This window comes from Synchiropus splendidus, chromosome 6 (assembly GCF_027744825.2).
Source record: "Synchiropus splendidus isolate RoL2022-P1 chromosome 6, RoL_Sspl_1.0, whole genome shotgun sequence".
Taxonomy (NCBI): Eukaryota; Metazoa; Chordata; class Actinopteri; order Syngnathiformes; family Callionymidae; genus Synchiropus; species Synchiropus splendidus.
This window is the reverse complement of record NC_071339.1, coordinates 2693131-2717965: the sequence shown is the minus strand read 5'-3', so window position 1 is coordinate 2717965 and position 24835 is coordinate 2693131. Positions and strand designations below refer to the sequence as shown.

General features: G+C 46.5%; 2 protein-coding genes across 10 annotated transcripts; one reads left to right on the top strand and one right to left on the bottom strand.

The window, feature by feature from the left end:
• The first annotated feature begins 139 nt into the window (after nt 1–139).
• On the top strand, nt 140–21790 carry LOC128760535 (rootletin-like). Of its 8 annotated transcripts, XM_053868004.1 has the most exons (38): nt 4841–5003; nt 7352–7429; nt 7597–7723; nt 7774–7931; nt 8304–8495; nt 8573–8653; nt 8721–8809; nt 9017–9182; nt 9394–9500; nt 9737–9964; nt 10023–10113; nt 10408–10494; nt 10559–10756; nt 11282–11481; nt 11546–11728; nt 12031–12175; nt 12245–12391; nt 12465–12695; nt 12879–13072; nt 13158–13285; nt 13975–14144; nt 14221–14400; nt 14580–14714; nt 14779–14922; nt 15429–15667; nt 15734–15893; nt 15963–16130; nt 16201–16624; nt 16705–16868; nt 16946–17066; nt 17157–17320; nt 17683–17898; nt 18016–18240; nt 18303–18452; nt 18524–18724; nt 18806–18937; nt 19572–19745; nt 19896–21790. In XM_053868004.1, exons 2-38 carry the CDS (start codon nt 7373–7375, stop codon nt 20037–20039), a joined length of 6120 nt encoding a protein of 2039 aa, XP_053723979.1. In that variant the 5' UTR covers nt 4841–5003; nt 7352–7372; the 3' UTR covers nt 20040–21790. The 8 variants fall into 8 exon arrangements, 7 of the variants coding, with proteins under 7 accessions (XP_053723979.1, XP_053723983.1, XP_053723981.1 ...); XM_053868008.1 differs by lacking the exon at nt 7352–7429 and having other exon boundaries at nt 4886–5003; nt 7789–7931; nt 19896–21789; XM_053868006.1 differs by lacking the exon at nt 4841–5003 and having other exon boundaries at nt 5033–7429; nt 8573–8638.
• Nucleotides 20495–24835, bottom strand: mfap2 (microfibril associated protein 2). Of its 2 annotated transcripts, none has more exons than XM_053868057.1 (9): nt 24743–24835; nt 23757–23813; nt 23158–23205; nt 22945–22968; nt 22800–22874; nt 22681–22734; nt 22528–22615; nt 21049–21122; nt 20495–20978 (listed from the first exon to the last, which is right to left on the bottom strand). In XM_053868057.1, exons 2-9 carry the CDS (start codon nt 23785–23787, stop codon nt 20875–20877), a joined length of 498 nt encoding a protein of 165 aa, XP_053724032.1. In that variant the 5' UTR covers nt 23788–23813; nt 24743–24835; the 3' UTR covers nt 20495–20874. The 2 variants fall into 2 exon arrangements, with proteins under 2 accessions (XP_053724032.1, XP_053724033.1); XM_053868058.1 differs by having other exon boundaries at nt 22945–22965.

Genomic DNA, 24835 nt, shown 5'->3' with positions numbered 1-24835 from the left:
AGACTTGTGGGGGGGACAGTAGGAGAAAAGGAAAGAAAACACAAGTTCCGTCTATTTCCCATTATCGTCCGTCCCTGCTGCAATGACCATCCTCTCCGGGGATGGCGCTGTTGCTGGCCCGTCCTGTCTATGCATTGAAAGTCGGAAGTTGGGTTTTTGATCAAGTGACACTTGACAAAATGGCAGAAGACGACACTTATGAGTCTACTTTATGTATAAAGTCTGAGGCCCATGTTTACCGAATCCCACCGCGGGCGTCGAACCGTGGATACCGGTGAGTGTATCTTCGCAGCATGTGTCGACTGAAAACACGGTTAATGATAGTCGACGGCTCGAGCTGACGTCCTTTCTCGGACAGCCAGATGTTGGCTAAACCAGCCAGTGTGGTCACGTCGTGGATTTGAAACCAAACTGCCGCACTGAAAACTATATGCACATTGCATACTTGCAGACTTTTTATAGTACTACTATTCTTTCTCGGTCCGTTTTATCTACATGATGTTGTCGTTTGGCTTCTCCGGCCTTCAGCTCTCACTGGACCCGGTCTGCGTCCGAGAGTCAATGGCGGAACCTGTCTCTCACCTGTACTTGGGTTTTTAGTGCTGGAATCATAAGTACTGTATGGACAATGGTCGCCGTTTTACTATTCCACAGACATATCGTGTATGTTTATTGTCTTTGAACATCTGTCACATAACTATACTACTAATCCCTTCCTATAAACCATACCTTTTTTCCCAACACAATTTAATCCCTATACAATGAAAAGCAGTTTGAACACTGCAGTGAAGAGGAATTCTCATCCTTTGTTGAAATCTTAAGCCATTGTTTCCATTTTCCAACCCTTGATATTTACGCACTCCATCGTGTCCCCTTGGTGACACTCTGAGTTGAGCGTCCTGGACTTTATTTTCAGTTTGATCACCATTCAGCACAATTTTTAAAATTATTTTTTTTAAGTGCACGAATATATGATGATTATTGATTTGATTTTGTAATGATACAGGAATGATGATGAAACGATAACGCAATGATTAATACTTTCTTGTTTTTGGAATTAGTTAACCAATAAATATTGGAAAAAAGCTGTCTAAGCCCCCAAACCAAAAAGAGGGATTTAATAAATGATTTTTTGGGACGCTTTCCAGGCGCTTCCAGATAGGACGAGTGCATCTGCCTGTTTTTAACTGGCTTCCCGCAGATCCAGGATGATGTCAAAATACTGAATCTGATGAATGTTACTTTGATGAAATCTCAGTGTGGCGAAATGTGCTGACATGTAGAAAACTTTACTTCACTTCCTTTTGAAAAAAAAAAAAAATCTGCCAGCTTTGGGGAAAATGCACGTCATTGTTTTTTTTCCTACGTTAGAGCATTCTCAAACACTCTTAACTTGAGTTGCATTCAACGAGCCCCCTAAAGGTTGTGTAACCTATAGCCTTCTTTAGGACAGGTAAATAATCTTTCTTGTGTTTTTAGTGCTGCTGACTGGAAATTGGATGAACCCACATGGAGTGGGAGAATGAAAATCACCGCTAAAGGCAAGGTGGCCTTCATCAAGTTGGAAGACAAAAACACAGGTTGGTGGAGATCTCTTATTGTGAACCTTGTACAGCATTCTCTAACCCTTTTGGCACCACAGTCATAAAATTGTGACGGTTAACATTGAGGCTTTTAAACAAGTCATGCTGCAAAAACGAAGCGTGATGTTGCTACTACATAACACAAAGAGATGGCGCCCACCTGTAACTTCACTCTGAGCTCCTTTTGTAGCTGTGTTTGGAGTAAATAGGGACTAAAAATACCCCCTGGGTGAGGACATAAGTGAGGCTGTAGTTTCACAGTAGAGGCGAAGCAGATTCTGAAGAGGAATATTCGCATGCTGATGATGAGGCGCTTAGTGAGAGTGAGTCCCCCAGCAGGACAGGAACAGCAACAAGAAAAGTGATGGTGTAGTTACAAAATTATGAAACATATAGCCAAAAAGTTATAGTTTATTTAATTTAAAACACATTCCATGTAAGGCTACATCATATATTTCAAAATCTATATTCAATTACGATGTCTTTTAAGGGACAAGAAATACAAAAAAAATACTCAAGTACTCATACACTACTTGTTTTGAAACAACTTGTATTGGTGCATCCCTATTACTTACTGTATGTAAATAATAGTCAGACACTGCTTCACACATCCCATAATAGTCAGAACAGAGTGATTCAGCTGATTTTGAATGTCACCACAAAGACAGCAACTCTTTTCTTTGGTGTCTCTCCAGGGGAGCTGTTCGCACAGGCTCCAGTCGAGCAGTATCCAGGTTGTGCGGTCGAAGCAGTCACGGATTCTAGCAGATATTTTGTGATTCGGATAGAGGATGGAAATGGTAAGAGATGTCAATCGAGTTTGTAGCGCTTTAGCTGAACTGTGAAATGATACTTGAAAAAAAATGATATTCTGGCAAAATAATATTGCTGTGTTTGCCAATGTCAAGGCCTTCACCTTTGAATCACGTCATTTTGTCATTATTATTGAAACTCTCAGACTCTGGATTAATATGCGTAGTCTGTTTATTGATGACTAAATGTGTCTCTTGAAACGCCGAATGATTTGATGCTTCTTGCTGATGACAGGACGCCATGCCTTCATCGGACTTGGATTTGCGGATCGTGGGGACTCGTTTGACTTCAATGTAGCCCTACAAGACCACTTTAAGTGGGTGACACTTCATATTCTCTTTGAGTTTGCAACATCCTTGATATCATGCATCATCTCTACAGGGATACACACTGAAAGCAGTTTTATCTGAATGAGATGGGGGTTTTCTTTGTAGTTGATTCCTTGCTGCAGTGGTTGCTGTGTTTGAAACAAATGATAATACAGTGTACAGGAAATACGCAGTACAATACGGTAAATGCACAGTATCAGACGGTTGTGGAACTGTTTTGCGAATACAGTCAGAACAATTCCAGCCAAGTCAGATCAAATGTTATGCTGTGGTCCTTTCTTGTAGAAAAGGCTTTGTATGTGTTGTTTTTTTTCTTTTAATCCATATAATCCTGTCATTTTTACATTGGTGCCCATCACTTTTGCAGGAGGGTCAAACAAGAGGGTGAGCTCGCCAAGCAAGAAGCCTTTCAGAGTTCTGCTCCGAAACTGGACTTGGGCTTTAAGGAGGGACAGACGATCAAGATCAGTATTGGGGTGAAACTTCCTCTCTGATGAACCCATACCAAACCCCTCTAACATTCAGAAGCTAATAAAGTTGCTCTGTCACAGAACCTCAAAAAGAAAGACGCCGCCGGATCCAAACCTCGACCTGCAGTAGGAGGGCTTCTTCCCCCTCCACCAGGAGTGAAGGCTCCAGGCGTAATAGCGCCGCCTGGTGGAGTCACGACAGCTGCGCCTACACTTACTAACACAGGTGAACGATTCCCCCCGGGAAAATTGATGAAATAATAATATTCAAACTCTTCCTACTTTTAAAATAATGTCCAAATTAGATTCTCTTTTAGATTTTGGGTCTCCTGCTCCTGAAGTTCAATCCAGTGCAGACTTGTGGGGGGATTTTACATCTGCTGGCTCCAAGTAAGTCCTCACAAGATGTGTGTGTGTGTGTATATATATATATATATATATATATATATATATATATTCGCAGACGAAGGGGTTCATACTTTAGTTTCAGTCTTGGCCTCATGAACCGATGTGGTAGCTGAAACTTTCATATTTTCAATGTAGTTGACAAACAAAAAAACAACATGATACTTAAATTATTAGGAAAAGTCATGATTTGGTTTGAATATAAAGACTTTTAAATGTCCCGAGATAAACTCCTGACTAAAATTGCACCGGTGTGTTATTTCAGTGTGATCACATTCCCATTAACACCTTTTCACTCCACCTGAACCGTGATTTCACTTGAGATCATTGCACCCGTTTTTCACCTTCATCCATACATTTGTGTTGATTTGATGGCGTCTCTGGTCTTCATCACCCTCATCCTCCACTGTCTTTCATCCACAGCTCTGGGAAAGACGCCGTCAAATCAGGATGGGTACAGTTTAGCTGAAAAAAAAATCCTCCACACTCTGGTTTACACATTCCATGGACAGGATGATAATGGCAAAGAAATGAGAAATGAGCTTCCAAATTCTCAACTAACAAACAGTTGAGTGTACATTGTCTTTACAGGGCCCTTTCTCTCTGTACTCTGACAGTGTTTAGTAATATTCTCCTCAGAGAAGTGCGTGGAAAAGATCCACTGCTCTCTGATTTGATGGTGTCGCCTCCACTCATCTCACAGCTGTTTTGGCCATTTAGGAAAATGACTTGTTTTATTCATGTAGCTTTGTGTGTCTGTCTATTTCATTTTTGTTTAAACATTAAAAAACATTTTTGTCCCTGGTAAAATTTGATGTCCTCCAGTACACCTTTTTAGTAGTTTTAGACGACGCCCTTCATTTGCTCCACTGTCCTTTTGAAATTGGGCCTTTTACCATCTTTCTGAATATTTACATTGAGCCTTTGATGAAGTGCCTTTCTTAAAGCAACACAACTAAAATGTATAAAACTGTTTTGTAAATAAAGGATATACGGTATATTTCACCTTTGTATTTTCTGTGCTATTTTTTCATTGTTTGAGTCCAGTGGTTTTGAAAGTTCTGTTCAGTGATGGTGCATTGGCTTGAATGTGCCTGAGCTAGTTAGTAAATCAAATAAAAATAACAAAGGAAGGGATATTTAACGAAATGAGAGCGTTTTTGGAGTGACATAACTTTTGTCAAAGTTGCGTGTTTAGTGAGGGCTTTTGAGAGGGTGGGCTCGTTCCTCAGCATGTGATAGGACTGTTGCCATGGGAGCAGCCTGTCACTGGCTGAACTGGAAGTCCCTCCCCGGAAAACACATGGACGGTGTCGGAAGACAAGAGGAGAAGAGCTGCGTCGGTACTAAACAAGTGAGAAGATGAATGGACTGAGAGAGAGGAGAGGAGACGCTGACCTCAGGTGAGACCATTCCGAGACGCTGCGTTGCGAAGCGATGACGATTGTTGTTGATGATTTAAGGTCGCTGGCACCGATGTCTCGGATGCTGCACAAATCACACGGTCTCTCACGCCCACACGTCACAGATACAGCGATACAAACCGCCTGCAGTTGCGCGCGAATAGAAAGTTGTGATTCAGTCGCATTTATTCTTGCAAAAATACGTACTTTAATGCTACTGTGTTTTGTTCATCGGTCGTTCTCTCTGCCGCTATTCCAAAGTTGGCTGTGAAAAGAAACGTTTATAACAAAGACGGTAAAAGTTCGAGCATCATTTAGGTTGTGTTTTAATCTCCAAATTGTTTTCATCACCTTGATTCCTCGATGGAGTCGTATTGAGCTGGAACTCTTCCTTCTTGGGTCTGTAGGCGAGGGACACCCTGGAAAGGTCCCCACATTGACAGGCACCTTTGTGCATTGTGATGCATTAATAAACCTCTCTGAGCGCTTGGAATGTGAGAGGAAACCAGAGTGCCAAGAATCCATGCACTATTTTGTTTATTTAAAACCTGACCTGACTTATTATATTATTAAAATGCAGAGCAACAGACCTGTAGCTCATTTTTGTCACACAAAGTACAATTCAACTCCACATTTTTTTCTGTTCAGATTATTGGTTAGTAATATAGCAAAGTATATCAGAGGTCAGATTTACTAAGGAGCCACAATATTTGCCAATAACCTTAAAATATGTTATTTATATGTTACAGTTTCTTAGATTTATATCAAATTATTCTTAATATAAACTATAAAGTAGAACTATGGATTTAAGTGGTGCATTTTGATTACAGAACTAAGCTGTGTAAATATTTTTTTCAATATTGCATTTCTAAAATTCAGTTAAAATGCGCGATACTCATTAATAGAATCGTATTTTATTGATTTAAACATTTCAGTGTACAGCCAAGGGAAGAAAAACAGAGCCAGAAAATGGGGAAGGGAAAATAATGTCCTGAAAAATAACTTATCTGTCATACTCCAATTCTATAAATAAACAGTGATAATATTAATTTAATAATTTGTATTTTCTCATACAAGGGTAAAATAATAGGACATGATACCCATCAATTGAGTGATTCTAAAACAAGAATTTATGACTGAGCATGGATTTGGGAAAAGAAAAATAAAGGTTGGTTCCTACGCACCAGTCACACCTAAGATTATGATCCTTGCCTTTTGAGGGATGTAATAATAATAATCACAGTGTTTCTTAATAGAAGCGTTAACACGGGGTCCTCACAACAATAGGTGGAAGTCAGGTCTGGGATGGGGTGTGGTCTGGACACAATGGTCCACTGTTATCATGTAACCATGACGACCCAAACATCATGAAGAATGTGACGTGGATGCGACACTAATATCTGCTTTCATAGTTCCAGAATGTGTCGTTTTGTTGAAGTTGTAATGTGACGATTAATTGGAAATAGTGTGTCTGCTAAAATCCTGCTATTATAAATATTGTCCTGTCATGGTAATGTAAGGCAGAAAAATGTCTCACTGCTCGTGTTTGTTTAGAAAAGTATCCTTAGAAATGTGTGTTACTGTGTCGTTGCACGCTTGTGACATAAACAGGGTGAACAGACGTGACCACATTCTTAAAAGATGTTTTGGGACAAACAGAAGTCTACTTTCTACATTAGTAGGAAAAACATAAAAGTGATAAATAAACAAGTTTGCTCGGACAAAAATGAACAAGCTTGTTTTTGCGGTTACTGTTGCAAGAGAAAGCAAATGTATTTATTTGGAAACATAAGAAATGTGTTGGTGCGTTAAGGTTTTGGAAATATTTTTGAGTCACTGTTATTGCAGTTGTCACACAGAGATGGTGACGTGAACATTTATGTCGCTTGTTTGTTGTTTGCTAGCGAGGTTCAATCTTGCACCGCGTTCGACTTTGTGAACAACTGCTCAACATTTGACTGTCCCTTTTAATGATATGATATTCATATTTGCAGCTTGACTAAGAGGGCGCGAATGTAACTGAAATGTTTTCAAGTTGTTACTGTGCTTCCTTTTGCAACTCGCAAGGCTAAAGCAATCGGAGGCAGAGCCTCGCAGTGAAGTGAGTTGAGGGTCATTCCGCAGTGATTCACTTGAGGGAGTTTGGTTGTAAAAGGGAGCGGAGTCACGGCGGAGGCGTTGACGGAGGTCAGCGCGTCTTAAACCTGCTAATCCGGCTGCTGCCCTCAATCTGAGTCTGTCTGCACCGGAGCGTCACTCCTCTCCTCTGCTCCTCCCGAGACACGTGAAGGTTCGACCGCGACTTCTCTCATGGAGACGGACTAGAACTCGGCGTTTGTGTCTCTCAGAGTCGGTCTCGTTCTGCTGCGATGAGCGCCGACGAGAGCTCGGACACTGACTCCCACAAGCTGGAGTCGGTGATCCAGGTAAGCGACACCTGCCTGACACGCGCTGCTCATGGCTTTTTGACGTCCCTTCTTTTTCTTTGCTCAGACGAGATGTGTTTGGCTGTTCAACTGTTGTGTTTGCATGAAACCCAGGAATGATTTAAGATGGAAATGCACCTGATTATTGCTCTATGTTGGCTCCTCAGAAGGTGGAGGAGAGTGCTCTGTCTGAGGAGAAGAAGCTGACAGTCCGAGGTCCTTCACCGGATGGCCCCCCTACAAGCCTGCCAGCTCGGGTCCGGGAGATAGTCACTAAGAATCTCAGCCAAAGCTGTAAGACACTGCACATAACCTCATGATGAAACACTGCGAAGTCAACTCAGTGTGTCGCTCTGCAGCCGGACCGATGTCTTCGGTCATGTCCCTCCAAGAGGAGAACCGTCTGCTGCATGGAGAGCTGGCCAAACTGGAGGACCTGCTGGCCCACAGCAGAGCAGACCGCGACCAGCTCGCCATCAAGTACAGCGCCATAAGTGAACGAGTAAGACACTTCTCACCATCCCTTGGTCAAAATAGACAGGAGGATGGTCTTTCCCAATTCTGATAGTGTTGATTTCCTCGCTCTCTCTTTGTCTGAGATTTGTCCGTCTCCAAGGTAATGGGGTCTGGAATGAAGTGAAGTGGATTGTTGCCATGGTGGCTGTCACCCTGGGTGACTGTAAACAGGGGGCTTCAGTGGGAAAGCGATGGGGGCGTCTGGAGGAGATGGCTCTGCTCTTCCATTTTAGTCGAGCATTAGTGAAAAAGTTTACACCACTTACAATATGTGGAGTGCAGATGTGTACATTACATGATGAATTTGTTAGATGAATGAGCAAACCATGTGAATATGTTGTTGGTTTGCATCAAACAGCTGGAGCAGACACTGTGCTTTGATATGGGAGAAGGGGACCAGGACTCAGCCGAGTCACGTGGTCTCACTGAACAAAACTTAAATCTTCGCCGCCGACTTGACGAGGAGCAGGCCACCTACAAACGGAAACTCACAGCTTATCAGGAGGGCCAGCAGAGACAAGCTCTCCTTGTCCAGAAGTTGCAAGCCAAGGTGAGAAGCTTGCTTTCACCTTGAGGTCTGAAATGAAATTAGCTTTGTTAATGATTGTTTTTTTTGTCTGGCTGCAGGTAATTCAGTACAAAAACAAGTGCGGTGACCTGGAGAAGATGCTGCAGAAGTCGGAGAATACTGAGGTACACAAGCAGAGCGTGAGTGCAAGCGACCTCCTGCTGGTTAGAGGTTATAGGCAAGAAATTCAAAACTTCTCCTCCATAGGATCAGGGTGATGGAACACAACAGAGTGAATCGACTATGAAAAACTCTCTGGAAGATGCTGTGATCCGCCTGGAGGAAGAGCAGCAAAGGTAGCACCTGTAATGTGAGACTGAAATGGTGGATCATTGTGTGTTTTTTTTTTTCACAAATGAAAAAAAATCTATCTCTCGAGTGGCAGGAGTGAGACACGGCACAATCCCAGCAGTGCTGTGACTGGCGTTGAAGCTGATGACAAATGTTTATTAGGTGTTGCTTGCATTGTTTTGGTCATCACCGTCAGTTGCTTCCATTTATAGGAGCAGCAGTCTCTCTGCGGTGAACGCAATGCTGAGGGAACAGTTGGAGCAGGCGGGTTTGGCCAACGAGGCCCTGAGCCAGGACATCCGCAGGCTCACTGCTGACTGGACCAAAGCCAGGGAGGAGCTGGAGCAGAAGGAGTCCGATTGGAGGAAAGAAGAAGAGGTGAGGGCTTTAAAATCTTCTCTCTTACGTATGTGTATGAATTAGAAAATGTGTTAAAACGAAATATCTAATTTGTTTAACCTTTTAATGCACTCAGTAAGTGTGGTGCAAACCAAGCCCTGGAGCAGTTTGAAAATGAATATTTGTATAATGTGTATTTTGAATCAAGCATCTCTTGTGTGCAAAGACTTGAAACCCTCTCTTCTCTCAGTCTTTTAACAGTTACTTCAGCAGCGAGCACGGTCGACTCCTCGCCCTGTGGAGGCAGGTGGTCGGTTTTCGGAGGCATGTCTGCGAGCTGAAGAGCGCCACCGAGAGGTAAAATGGAATTGTGACTCAACTGCGTCAGAAAGTGGCGCATGTCTTTTTTACTGTTTGTACAAAAATACACACCAGATATTGTAGGGTGCCATCATGTTTTGGTTACCATGGTGACCTAGGGTGAAAATAGCCTGGATTAATTCCTGATGTGAATCAGTTAAAAGTGAAAAAGCATGTGTGGTTCAGTGTTTTTTTCTCTGTTTTTGTCACGAGCCTTGTGTCTCCTATTTCAGGGACTTGTCAGATATGCGAAATGAACTGGCTCGGACGTCCCACTCGGCTCAGCTCTCCTGTGCAGGTCTGTGCGCTTCGCTGCACAGCAGGGAAGGTGGAGCGGCTCTGGAGAGGGAGAGAGAGAAATCTCTGCGGGTTCAAATGGAGCAACAGTTGAGAGAGCGAGTCACGGAGATGATGAATCTGCAGACCAGAACTGATGCTGAGAGGAGCGAGCTGAACGTCAGGTCTGTGACCCAGCTATGTTTGATGTATGGCTGTGTTTCATCATGGAAACGTCCTCAGGTTGTCTGATTCTGTGCGAGAGGTGGAGCGACTAAAGGGCAGAGTTGAGGAGAGAGACAGAGAGATTATCCTGCTGACAAGACGGCTTGAGGTGAGAGAATCTTTCCTCTGCTGGTGGACGTCTCGCCTGTGTTTTCCTTTCACTCCCACTGTCGGTGTGTTGCTATTTTAAAATGACAGATTCAGCAGCGGAACGCAACCAGCCATCCACACACAGAAGGTCCCAGGTCTCCACTGATGAAGTGTACAGATGTGTCATGTCTAATTTGGCTCAAATGGATAATAATTTGTCTAGAAACATGCGCCAGGCGTTAGTCCATTTTTATCTCAATAGTCCTGAGCTTTAGTGGAGTTTTAAGAAAAGCATTTCCGCGTCTCCCATCAGGAGCAGAGTGGCAATGATGAGAGCGACCTGCAGCTGATGAGATCTCACTCGGAGCTGCTGCTGGACACGCTGCGGGACATCGCTCAGGTGAGCCACCCTCCTCTCCTCTCACCAGTCACGGCAACATCACAATATTCACCTGCTTCCTTAGACACTTGTATCGGACGGTGAGTCTTCTTCAGAGGCGGACCAGGACACCTCCGCGGCTCCTCTCATGCTCTTGCTCCGTGGCTCCTCCCCACGTCGCTCATCCCCCCAGAGGAGGGCGTCGGCGTCCCTACCTGCTCTCCCGGAGACGGCGCTGTCAGCTGTGCGCTCAGCAGTGGCGAACAAGACGCTGCAGCTGCAGGTGAACACCTCTGAAATCCCTGCAAACTCCCCATTACAATTCAGTCATCCAAAGAAAAAATAAAATCCAAGGCCATTTGTGGCATTTGAAATTTTATGTAGCAATTAAGTTTTGTCACTTTTATAGGTTACTCAAAATTAGTATTTAAAGAAAGATTTTTTGTCTTGAGATTCCCCTTTTTAACCTTCAGTAAAATGTAACTTTTTAAATACAATTAATATTTTTACTATATTTAGCTGGTATTTGAAGATTTTTTACTGTATTTTATAAATAAATTAATATTAACAAATGTATTGCATATAAATAACTTTTGGTTGGTATACTCTTTCAAATATGAGTAATGTTGTTCTTAAAATTTAAAAATATTCAAACACATTTTTGTTTAAAATCTTAATTTGAAGTCCTTCACAATGTGACAAGTCATTGTTTTCCATCACAATGACGGTGATTGTATTTCTGTTTCTGTTTATGCTATTTTCCTACCTGTTCTGTTGTTGAACCCAGAGTGTCATGTCTTGTCTTCAGGATGTTCGGGGTCGACTGCTCTCCACCCAGTCTACATTACAACAGCTAAGAAAACAGCTCACCGAGATGGAGTCACTCAAAAGGGAGGCAGAACAACAAAGTCAGTCACTGCAGAGAGAGCGAGATGTTGCTCAGAGAGAGCGGGAAACTCTTCTGAGGGAGAGGGATCGAGTGAAGCAGGACAGAGACTCCTTTGCCAGGTCTGAGTGCTTTGTCGTCACGAGATGCCTCTTGTTGTCTGACTGTGTTCTCGTGGATTCACAGCGAGAAGATGAACTTGGAGAAGAACTTGCAGGCGACTCAGAGCACCTATCAGATCTTACAGATGGACTGTGAGAAGCTTCAGTCAGTCGTGAAGACCGCTCAGAGAGAGCGAGATCACGAGAAGGAGGAGAAGGAGGCCGTCGTTCACGAACGGGATCGCGCCAGAGCAGAGACACAGAGGATGTGAGTTTTAATAAACAGGGATCAGGCCGAGCTGATTTTAATCCACATAATCTGCTCGATTAAATCTGCCTGAGCTCAGGTGAAGCCATGGAGAAGATGTGTCAGCAACTATCATGTCAGAAAGTATTATCATGGATGATAAGTCTTTCTCAAATTGGTTGTCTGTCACTAAAAACAGCGCTACTTTGGTTGAATAATGACCTTTGAAATGACACACTGCTGAGGCTCTGGTGAAGGCTCTGAAGTGAAGGATCAAGAATCTGAACCTCGGGATTCATGAAGTTTTGTTTCCTCTGCTTCAGTCAGAAACAGTTGGAGCAAAGCGAGAACCGCGTTTCTCTTCAGCGCGGTGAACTGTCTTCAATGAGGGAGAGTCACCAGCAGGTGGAGGAGGAGAGACAGCTGCTGGAGAAGGAGAAGACCCAACTGTCTGAGTCACTCACCAGGGTATTCACCACTTCAGTAGAGGTATTTGAAACATTATAATTTAGCTTATTTGTTCTGCTGTGTGTGCAGGCTGAGAGCAGGAACTCGGAGCTCTCCCTGCTGGTGACCAAGCTGCAGTCTGAGGAGGCAGCTCTCAGAGACTCTCTGGCCAAGATGGGTGGCATGAACGAGAGCCTGGCTCAGGACAAGGTTGACCTGAACACCTACATCCTCCAGGTGAGGGTGGCATCCCTTTATCGGGCAGGAATATGATCAATTCTTCTGAGTCTGAGTCGGAACTGTTTGACAGCTGGAGGACGAGAGGAGTCTGCTGCGGACGCAGAGACGGGAGGCGGAGCAGGAAAAGCTGACCATCCGAGACGAGCTGGTCCGACTGGAGCAGGACCGGATGGAGCTGGAATCTGCCCGCATCGCTCTGCACCAATCACTGCAGGACGCTGAGCTGACGCGGGCCGGGATGGAGGCGGAGCTCCAGATGCTACGATCGGAACGACTTAAACTGCAAGAGCGAGTGACTCAGGTGCATTACAGATTATTAAGGCAGAATTTTGACCTTTTTCCCCACTGTTTTATGTCAGTTTAAAGATTTCTTTCTCTCTCGTCTGTTTCTTTCTTTCCTGCCATCTTTCCTCCTGTCTTTCTGTCTGTCAGTTGTGATGTCGGTGAGGTAATTGATCCAGTGTTTTGCTCTGTTCCGTGACAGCTCTGCAGCGAGGTGACCTCCCTAGGTTCAGAAGTAAGTTTTGCGAGAGGAGAAGGACAGCGCAATGAAATGGCTCTGGAGGAGGCGGGGCGGGGCCAGGCAGAACTTGCCCGAGCCAAAGCAGCTCTGGTGGTTCAGCTGACCGCGTCCGAGAGGGAAAACGCCGTACTCTCTGAAGAGCTTTCCGCCTTCAGGTGAGTGATGCAGTGTCCGTTTCCACACCGTACCAAACGGTACTGTACGGTTCAGCATATGATTCGGGTGTCATAAAACCTGCAGGTCGGAGCGTGAGTCCCTCGAAACCAGTCTGTTTGAGGTGCAGCAGCAGCTTGTCCTGGTGGAATCCCGACGAGAGCAACTGGAAAATGAGAACCAGAACCTACGGCTCCGCTGTGAGACTGCCACCGGTGAGATCTTATAAAAGTGCTAGCCCTCCAATGACCCCAGGAAAATGAATGAAAATAATGCATTCCAGTACATCCGTCACTCATCACCATTTTAAAATAGAAAACAGACTGAAACACTCAATATGGTTTGTTGTGTCTGTTTGCACTCGAGCGCGATGGAGCAGTGACTCTGTTCAGAAGCTGGTTGTTTTCTGTTTAAGCGGCAAGTTAGTTCATCCTGAATTGACCATATTTTGTTCACATTTTTACGAAGGTGCTGAACATGGGGCTGTGAAAAGTTTAACATCCTAATGTGAAGTTCACTTTATTTTCCACTCTCAGCACGTTTATTAGCTCTAGCTTGGCCCTGCTGTTCCTCACTGTTTATGTCTCTTTCATCCGTCATCCCTCACATTTTACAAACTCCCTGGGAGAGTTGCCCTTTCTGCACGGCCTCCCTCTTTCCATGCTGCGCAGCCTGTGGCTGGAAGCTGAACGGGATTAGTGTTGCAAACTGGCCGACGGGTCTCTTTGCTAAGTGATGTTTTTGTTGAAGTTGATGAATAAACCCATCTGTCTCTCCGGGCTTAATCAGTGGTGTTTAAACAGCTCAGTTTCATGCAAAACACATTTTGGACGGCACCATGGCAGATTATGGAGCTAATGTCTTGGATCTGCCTCTGCTTCTTTGTTTACTTTCTGGCCCGCAGCTGAAGTGAAGCGCGCCCGCTCGGACACCGAGCACTTGTTGGCTCAGACTGAGAAAGAGAAACAAGCTCTGACTCAGACTCTCAATGCGGCACAGCTGGAGATCCGACAGGCTTTAGACAAGGTCAAATCAGAACACCAGGAGGAGGTGGAGAAGCTGATCTCAGAGAAGGTGCTGGTCTGCTCCACTGCTGCACCTGTTGACCTCACCGCGACGACTCATGTTCCACTCTGCTGGTCGGTTACAGGAGGCCCTGCGGCAAGACCTGCTGTCGGCTCATGACTCTGAGCTGAGGACGATGAGACTGGAGATGGAGGAGCACCTTCAGAGGGCACAGAGGGACAGAGAGGAGCTGCAGAGTGAACTGAGGACCCTGACCCACAACAGAGATCAGTGTCTGCTGCAGGCAGAGACGGAGAAACAACAGGTCTGAGCCTGACAGACAAGTGATGACATCAGAAATCTCATTGAGTGACATGGTGCCAATCTGGCTTGTATTGTCTTTATCCTTTGCCATCCCGCCAAACAAAATCATACTGAACACAAGTGTGAAGACTGTGCTTGTGTGTGTTACCATCTGAGTTTAAATGAATGTCACCTCTCCAGGCTCTGTCTCTGAAGGAGGCTGAAAAGGCTGCGCTGTCGGACCGAGTGTCTGCTCTGCAGGCTGAACTGGCCACGGTGACCTTGGAGGCAGAGCGGATTTCCAGGGAGGCTGCTCTTTCTAAAAACCAAGAAGAGGTAAAGACTTGTTGATGAAGCTCCTGGTTACGGAGTCTGATGAGTCCCTGCTGTGTGTTTGCAGATCAGGGTGGAGTCTGTGAGCCGTGAGCTGCTGGAGCTTCGCTCCCAACTGCAGGACACCAACGCGCTCTATGAACGGGAGCTCCAGAGTCTGAGAGAGACCTGTGCTGATCTGCAGACTCGAGCTGATGTTTCCCAGAAAGAGGTAGGTGGGTGTTGGAGTGCAAACACTGTGTGGAAACAAGGAACTCTTTTGGAGGCTGTGTCTAATCATCTGCTGGTGATGAGTCATGTTTTTATTGACACCACAGCAACATCTTTAAGGTGGTTAACAAAACTCACTAACGTCTACGTGACTGCAGACTTACTGTTACTTTCCTACTTACTGCAGAAGTCCAACATTTTCATATGTATACTGATGCAATAGTAATGTGTGAATATGAATAAATATTCGTATATATTATAACATTTTTTTTATCAGAATCAACTTTATTTCCATGGTCAGTGGGGATCCCACCAACTAGGAAAGTGCTTTGGAATAAAGTGCTGTCATGAACGAAATAAAAAAAAAATATATATATATATATAGAAAAATATTATAACATTAGAAAGTAAGTCCTACTTTGTCTCTGTTCTGAAATGTGCTACTGTATGTAAGCAAAATGTCATTCTAACAATATCCTTTTAATGGACTGATGATTTGACCTCCAGCTGGATCAGTGCAGAGCTTCTCTCTCGGCCAGCGAGGCGAGTCGGGATCATCTGCGGCGAGAGATGATGGACGTGGAGCACCGACTGGCCCAAACCGAGGACACGGCTGAGACCCGCAGACGGGAGACATCAGATCTGCGGCGCAGCGTGAATGACACCTCCAAGGAGAGAGACGCTCTCAGCCAGTCCAACAGTCAGCTGAGAGAAGCTCTGCGCGGTGCGGAGTCTGAGAGAATCAGGTGACTGTGAGGACGTAGGCTCTGCAAAGGAAGTTCGTTTGAAGTTCTGATCGGCTTGTTTGTCAGTTTGAGGCGACAATGTGAGGAGAAGGAGCAGAAGCTCACTGTCCTGGAGGAGAATTTGTCCTCTTCTCAGAAGGAGGTGACGGAGCTGCGCAGCTGCCTGAGGGAGGTGGAGAGGTCACGACTGGAAGCTCGGCGCGAGCTGCAGGAGCTTCGCCGGCAGGTGACAACTCACTCAACCCAGATTTGTTTCAGAATGAAGGTTCTCCAGCTGCGTTTATTGACCCGACAGCTGAAGGTCTTGGATGGAGAGAAGGAGCAGAAAAGGAGGGAGGTGGCAGAGCTGGAGACTCGAATGTCACTGGAGGAGCAGAGAGAGGAGGAGAGAGGCAAGGAAATGTACAACCTCAAACAGAAGTTAAAAGAAGCTGAAGCAGCTCGGGATTCGTTGAAGAAGGAGGTGAGCGTCAACAGGAGTTGAGCTTGTATATGCTTTCACTTAAATGACAGTCTTGCGGCTTCCACTCCAGTTGTCACACACCCAAAAGCGCCTGCTGGAGTCTGAGTCGTGCTGGAGAAGCTGTGAGAGAGAGCTGACCGCTCAGCTCCAGGAGGCCCGAGGGTGCGAGAAGAAGCTGCAAGACGAAGCCAAGAACCTGGCACTGCGAGCGCAAACGGCCCAGGACTCTGCTGGTCACTCAAGCCTGCAGCTGAGTGAAGCCCAGGGACGTCTGGCCGCCACAGAAGCTGAGCTGACTCGAGCCGAGGCTGCCAAGAGGGATCTGGAGTTTCGTCTGAGCAGCCTGCAGTCGGCTCTCACCCGGACTCTGGGCATTGGTGCCGGAGGAAGAGGTGTCAGGGGGCGGAGCCCTGGTGGAAGCCCGTCATCGCCAGTCAACATGTCCCGCCATCACAGCGTCTCTCCACTGCGCTCCTCTCTGTCACCACCTAAAGGTCAGAATCTGAATTAGAATCCCTTTTAGGTCCAGGTTTGCAAGTTTAGCTTTCTTATTTAAATGTGTTCCACTTGCCAGAATTCCGTGTGAGCACACCTGAGAACACTTTAGGGTCTGCTGGAGCGTCGCCAGATCGCGGGGAGACTCCAGTGGGGCTCACTCAGTCGGACCTGGAGCCTGAAACTCTGCGGAGCGGTCTGAGAGACTTCCTCCAGGAGCTCCGGGACGCACAGCGAGAGCGGGTGAACATCGTAGATGTCAACGTCGTTAACATTTCAAATGTGTTCTGTTGGTTCATGTTGGCTCTGTTACTCTGAAGGACGGTGCTCTGTGCCAGCTCAGCGCTCTGCAGCGAGAGATGGAGGAGCTGAGAGCTGACAAAGAATCTGCCCAGAATCGACTTTCTCATCTTCAAAAAACAGTGCAGGATCACCAAGAAGGTGACACCTCAGTTTCTTTGCTTTGTCCATCCTACTGGTTGCTGAGTGATAAACTGAGAATTTTCTTTAAACATTCTGAATTGTTTTCAGCCAAGCGTGGGCTGGATGAGCGTCTGACAAGCACGCAGATTCTCCTGCATCAGCAAGAGGAGGCCGTGAGGCGAGCGGACCGGGAGCGGAGAACGCTGAGTGACCGAGTCAAGGATCTGGAGCGAATGCTGCAGTCCACCGAGATGGATAAAAAACAAACTCAGGTGGGAGCAAATTCACATAGAATTCTAGTAGAGCAGAACGTCATTGCGTCTGGTGCAGTCTGAGGTGACAAAGACTTGAGTCTCGAGTCAGAACAGACGAGTTTGCAGATGGTTTTGAGGTGAGGTGAAAAGGTTGTTGGAGTGATGGTTCGGTGGAAGTAGACATTTCCTCAAAACATAACATGGAAAATGGAAGGAAGGTCTTTATCTCACTTGACAAGCTAGAATGTTTGTTAAGCAGGTATTTCTTTGGAATAATAGTTTACAAGAAAGAGGGTTCCTCTTATTGCATCTTATTGACGTATTCATGTTGATCCTTTTTCAGTAACCGAGTCACAAACAAAGCAAACTTTTCTCTGCAGGATCTGCTCAACAAACAACGGGCAGCTGAAGCTCGTCTGGAAACAGAGAGGAGGAGACTTCGGGAGGCGCTCGAGGCTGCCGAAACTCGAGCCACAAGAGTGGAGCTGGGCCGGCGCAGTCTGGAGGGCGAGCTGCAGAGACTCAGACTGAGTGTGGGAGACCGGGAGGCGGAGAGCCAGGCGTCCCATGATCGGCAAGACTCCCTGCTCAAACAGGTGGAGTGTGTCGGGTTGGGTTGGACTACATTATAACTCAAGAGCCTTTTCTTTCGCTCACAATGTAAGAACATGAGGTCGTCCCTGAGAGCTGAATGTGTCCCCTGGGCTCTTTAGGCGGCAGAAGGGGAAGCCAGGGCGTCACAGCTGCAGCGGGAGGTGGACCGTCTGAGCCAGGCTCTGCTCAAAGCTCAGGAGAGCGAGTCACTACTGAAGGAGAAGATAAGCTCTCTCAGTCAGAACCTCCAGGAGGTGAAACTGGCGTACGGCAGCGCTCAGAGTCGCCTGGCTGTGCTGCATAAGTCACTGAGCGCCACTGAACAAGACAGACGCCACCTAGAGGTGAGTGACACCCGTGCAAGTGTTGGTGGCCATGTTGAGCTCGATGGATGTTTCTTCTGAAGGAAAGCGTGGAGGAAACCAGAGCGTCATCTGCTGAGGCCAAGAGAAGCGTGGCAGCCCTCACTGAGCGTGTGCAGACTCTGCAGAGTGAGCTGCACCAGAGTGAACTGAGACGGGAAGAGCTGGAGGCAGAATCCACCAACCATCAGGAGGTGAGCCCAGCGTGACCCGACCTTTCGCCTGACGATCATGACGTATCGCTCTGCTGCCCATCGTGCTTCAGGTGCTGCGGCAGCGCACGGCCAGTCTAGCTGAGGTTCAGAGAAGCCTCCAGTCTGTGCAGCAGGAGCGGGCGGCCGCCGAGGAGCGTCTGCGTGCGCTGCAGAGGGCCGTGGCCATGCTGGAGACGGAGAAGAAAGATGCAGAGCGACAGGCGCTCAGGCTGGAGAAGGACAAAAATGCCCTGAGGAACACGCTGGACAAGGTCAGCACAGGCGTCGTGAGACTCGTTCAAAAGCCAGACTGGTTCTAGAGGATCGTGATAGAGATGCACGTCTCTCCTCAGGTGGAGCGTCAGAAGCTGAAGAGCGAAGAGGGCAGCATGCGTCTGTCAGCAGAGAGAAGCCGTTTGGACCGCTCTCTGAACACGGCTGAGCAGGAGCTGCAGGAGGCCCAGCAGCAGATCCTCATGCTCCAGGTCATTCACCCCTTCTGTCTGGACACACTGTAGAACTCAGTGACTCCAAACTTCTCCACCTCATCTTCTCATTTCTCATCTTGACCTTCACTGAAAATTAAAGAGTTGCGAATCCATGCCGTTATATTTTTGCGTAAACTGTATCTTAAACTAGCTCTGTATGCTAAACTGAAAAGGAAAAACAATACCTATAAAAGTGTAAATCACCAAGCACAGAAATGAGCAATGTGCCTCACATACTCGTGTAGACCAGGGTTTGGTGAGGACAACCAACCAGAGCCAATCCAGCGAAACTGTGACGACTGACTGCAGCTGGCTTCTCAGGCAGAGATGAGGTTTATTTACACCACAGGTGGTGGCTTCCACAGTCATCTGCAGGCAACAACCTGATGTTCATCACCAGGCTAGTTGACTCCTCTGCTGTTAACAGTTGCCTCAGTGTCTCCCAGGAGGTTGAATTTTCAAGACCTCAACAGCAACTCTCCTGCATGTGGGCCAGAAATTAGATTTAGTCCAAACAAAAGCCTTTTGGAAGCTTTTTTTTTAGGTGTCAACTGATTGTCTGTTTGTCTGTTGCGATTGTACGAGTCAGAAGAAGAATCTTCTGGGCTGAAGTTGTGTGTCTGATGAGCAGACCCAGCTGGCCGACCTGGAGCAGTCCCAGAATGTATGTGAGAATCTGGCGAGGCAGCGAGACGAGGCTCAGAAAGAGGCTGACAAGCTGAGGAGCGGCTTCAGGGAGGTGGAGAGAACTCTGGGAGTGAGGGAGAGAACTCACCGGAACCGCATCAAAGGTCTGGAGGAGCAGGTATGTCACACCTGAGTGGTCACGTCTGGCAATCTTCAGCCACTTCTAGAAACCTTCTGGTCGATGTCTGTGAGTTTGGGGTGCAGGCAGATGGTTTTTGTAATCTTCATTCTTCACATGCTTCTGATGGACTGTACATGATTCCAACAGCTGTCGTTTCCAGGTTTCCACACTGAAGGAGCAGCTGCAGCAGGAGATGAAGCGACGTCAGGCGTCTCTAGTGTCGACACAGAAGTCCTGACTTCTCAACCTCAGTGTTTGATGGCTACACAGAACCAGAACCTCCACCTCTGACAATGGTGAAAAAGGCAGCTCTGGCAGAAATGCTGGTTGATTTAATGACCAAAACTTTGTTGGTTTAACAGACACTGAATTTTAGACCGTTAAAAAAACACATTTTTTAGTCGTAAAACAACATAGAGATTTAATGTTCTACTAATGTTCTACAACCGTCTGGGGAAAACAAGTGCTTTTCTGCACAGATTAAACCGACATTTTACAGGAACCAAACTCGTCTTTTTGTTTTCCTGATGTGCACAAAACTATCTCTGAATTTCCTTGTTAATTTTTATTAACACACTAAACACTGAAATAACAGTAAAAAAATTGGCAGTCTCATTAAATTAACAGACTAATAATCCATTTCAATCGATTAAAAGTATGTGTGTATATATATGTGTGTGTGTATATAGGATATATATAGGAATGAGAGCCGAACATTTGTAATCATAAAAAAGTTTATTGCTTATCTGAGTCTTTATAGTGACAGTGAAACAAAGCAGTAGTACACAATCGCCTTCTCAAGGTTCTTCTGCCACTGAGACACCAACATTTGGACTGATGTGGCGTTTGTCTGCTTTCTGTGGAAGTGTGACGTCAGTGCACTGAAGAATCACTGCTTTACACAAATACAGTAAAATACCAACGAACAGGAAGCAGGTTAATAAAGTCTGGCATCATCTCTGAAAGTAGATTCTTTAGCACCAGTGGGAGGCTTGGTAGCACCAGTGATCCGTACAATCATCAATGTTCTTTGGAGCTTTTAACTATCAATACACGCGGAAGCTTAGGGAGACTCGTACACGAGGAGGCTACGAGGAGAAGTGGCGGATGGGTGAAGTGTCTCGGATCAGCAGCCTCCGCAGCTCTTCCCGCAGCTGCCGCCCAGCGATGCACACTGACCACTCACGGCTGCCACGCCACAGCGGGAGAACTGGTCACGACAGAGGTCAGCTGACACAGGGGGAAAAAAGAGGCAGGTGAGAGTTGGAACGTAAACATGGAAGGGGAGAAGGTGACTGACCTCTGAGCAGCTCTTCGTGCGCACACACAGTCCTCACACACACCTCCTTGTTGATGACGTACATCCGTCTCAAACTGGAGAAGAAACACAGCGATTGGAGGCAAAGTCACCGGTGTGTTGGGAAGGACGACACGGACGGGCCGGTTCAGATGCACATGCAGCTCCCTCGTGATGTGTTCATGAGGCTTCATGAAACGGTGAGCGTCATTGTCAGAGCTCAGTGGGGGGCGCTCTTGGTTTCAACATGATGAGGTGGTGAGGTTCCATTGAAATGATTGTGCTACAGCTCCCACTGAATCCAGGCGAAGACTTCCGTGCCTGGCTCGTATGCTCTGTCACGTCTTCAGTGAAAAGCAGCCTGCCGGTCTGAGCTGTGCCAAACGCAAAACAACCCACGCGAAGCCACAATGGCTGCAGTCTGTGGGTCGCCAGCTCGCTAATCACCCTCAGATGAGCTCACGTCATGCAGATGTGTCGCAAACACGTTCAGAACCAAAGATTCCTGCTTAGAGTGACTCACACTGGCCGACGGGAACGTCCTGGTGTGAACCAAACCAATTCAACTGACAGTGAATTAATAGCAGGAGGGAATCTACCAGCACAGATACAAGTCCTGCCGCCCCCCGCATGAGTCCTCTGCACCTGTTCCTTGATGTGGCTGAAAAACTCTCGAACAATTGAGGATATGACAAAAACTAAAATGAAGAAACCGTGAGAATCCTGAGGCTTTTGTCCACGGCCGAACCCATTTTCACGTTTCTACAGTCCATGGTTTCTGATTGGCAGCCAGTTAAAGTTAAAGATATTTCCATTTTCTGAAAAAAACAAGCTCCAGAATTCATATTGGAGTCAATGGGGCAGGAAGGTGGGAACTTCTAAAAGAGGGCGAGTGGGCCTACAAAACATTGTTTTCTTTTTTGTTCATTATGATGCAACTGAAACACTACTTTCTTATATATACTATAACTTATAAATACTACTTCTTGTTTGATTATTTTTCTTAATTGTTTGTCTTTTCTGTTGGATATTTTAAGAGCATCTCTTGTCCCTTAAAATACAGAAGAATTGAAAGTGGATTTTGAAATGTATGAGACACATCTTTAAATGGAATGAGGTTTAAATGAACCAAAATACAAAAAAAAAAAAACATTTTGTGTGCATTTTTAAAGTGTCATTTCATAATCACACATGATGCCAACAACAATTTTCTCTCACCCTCCTTTCCTTGGGTTTGATGGCCCCTCTCAATGGTCACAATACATAATATATGCCCAACTCTGGTCTAGGTGAAAGTAAGGAAGAGCTATCAGATGATGAAATGCTGCAGTGTTTGAAGTTGTGCGGCTCAGGTCAGCGACCATCCACAGTTGTCCTCATCACCAGGACCATTTAAGTGAACACACAGGTTGGTTAAAACAACGCTGTATACGTTGCGGCTGTGAGAGCCTCAGCAGCACCAACCGCCAGCATTGATCTCACCTGTAGAAGCAGAGGCTGTTCAGACACTGCTTGCAGGGCTTGTGGACAGAGTAGAGGCGGGTGCAGGGGTACTGCTCCTCCCTGCAGTCTGACAGTCAAACACAGCAGGGGTCAGTCTGCTGCTGCACATCTCAGGGGTCACGGATCACCTACCAAGAGGTCCTGGTTCCGTGGGCTCGGTCTCCAAATTAGTCTCCGACACTAACACTGACTGAAAATGTTAGTTTTGAGAAATAAAGAAACCAGCTGAAGGCAGGAGGCAGCAGACGTACCTGCTTTGTCAGGGTTGACGACTGGGCCCAGTAGGACCTGCTGCTGGTAGCTCCCAGGAGGAGGAGAGGGCTCAACTGGCGAGGGGACGGACTACTGTTGAGTCGGGACTTAGATCTTAAAAAAGGAAGTAATGTTCCAACTCACCTGGGAAATATTCCTCATAATCTTCTGAGAGGTCGTGGAGTCAATTTGATGGGGGCAAAAAGCTCATTAGTTTCTTCAGATAATCGATTTATAAAGATATGTTGTGTATATGACGATGAAAAGAGGTATCAGCAGAAATGAGGAGCGGATCATATAGATTCTGAGGGCGAGCTCAGAAGATGTGTGGGTGTGGTGTGTGTTGAATGAACTCACCGAAAAAAGGCAAAGGCTCCTGGTACCTGGTCTGAGCAAGCAGCAGAACTGTGGGCGAAGGGATGAGTGAAGAGTTCATATGGAAAGAAGCAGCAGCTCTACTCTGCGTCTCAGGTGGATGATGGAGCTTGAGGGCACCAGCCTCAGCAAATCGAACAAACACAGTGTAGAAGCAAAGGTGAAAGATCCTCAAATGCTGCTCCAGAAATGCTTCCTTGACTCACAGATCAAGTCCATAAACTTGAAGTTTGGCTGGACTCCCTAACTCCTTCCATACCTGCTTGACTTATGAGGATATCCATCACCTTGTTGTGACTTTCTAAAGCCATGCAGATGCCCCGTCTTACCAGCCCTGGAGCGACAATGCCATCAGACTCCAGAGGGTCTGCACAGAGGCTTCCACTGCCCTGGGCTTGTCACCAAATGGCCAGGCTTTGACACCTCTGACCTCATCGGGAGAAGCACATGTTCTCATGGCAGATGGAACGTTCACAGACTTGACCTGACTGCTCCTTAATAAAACCCTCTCGCTCTTCATGATCTCCTGTTTAGAGAGTAAGCGAGGCGGCAATGACAAGAGGCGGGCAGTTGATAGTTACCCGGCAGGCAGGCGAGGATGAGGGCTCTCATGGTGAGTGGAGGTAGACTGACTTTGACTGTGAAGAGAAGAAGAAATCATCAACGGTTTCCTCCTCCTTCGCCCCCCCAAATCCCTCCTTCTCCCTGCCCTCACCCCTCCTCCCCTCCACACTGGCCCCAAAAACAAAAGAGGGGGGAAACACACACAAAAATGTGGCACGTCTGTCTTCCTAAGAACAATCTCTCTGTTTCCTTTCTTTTCCGAGCAGCAGACTCGGGGGCAGCATTCCAAGAAAAGGATCCCCCTCCTCTTTTCGTCCCCATCATTTCCTCTTTCTAGCTATTTCCCCCAAGCCCTCGGTCCTGCAGAGACCCTCACACATCCCTGACCTGTGGCCCACCTCTCACTCCAGTGACTCTTTCTACATGGAAACACTGATGAGTCGCCTTGATGGAAACAACAGTGGTTCTGTGCGCAGATGCCGTGGGTCCAGACGGGAGCGGAAACAGCGCGGAGACTTGGTCTGCAACAGTTGTGTAGCAGTGTAACACACACACAGCTGAGCTCAGACATCTTGTGCATCACAGTGGTGATCAGGAACCATATGTTTCTGCTGCAAACATCTGGGAGGCATTACCCCCCACCCCTCCCCACCACCTCCAGTCAGTTGCCTTCCCAGAGACCCCCCTCCTCCTCCCACTATACACTCACAGAGACACACAATAGTGTTATCCGTTATGTAGTCACCATTACAAAAAATGTGTCACTGCATCTGTCCTCGTTGACCCTGCTCTCTCCTCCCCGCCCCGTTGCTCTCCCAATGATGAAGAACGTCACCTTATTCATCCTAAAAGAAAGAAATCCGAAACAAACACCGTCTTAAATATTCCCAAAACACTTTTTAGCGGACCCGCAGCACCAACTACGACGTGCAACGCAACGTGGACGCCCGCACGCACGTTGAGTGATCAGACCCCAGAAAAACACCTCTTACGCGGTTCTCACCAAATGTGGTTCCGACTGTCCGCAGTCTTCATGCGTCCTCCGAGTGCGGCAGCAGCAGCGCGCAGCGCCACATTGTACCACCCAGAACCTGGA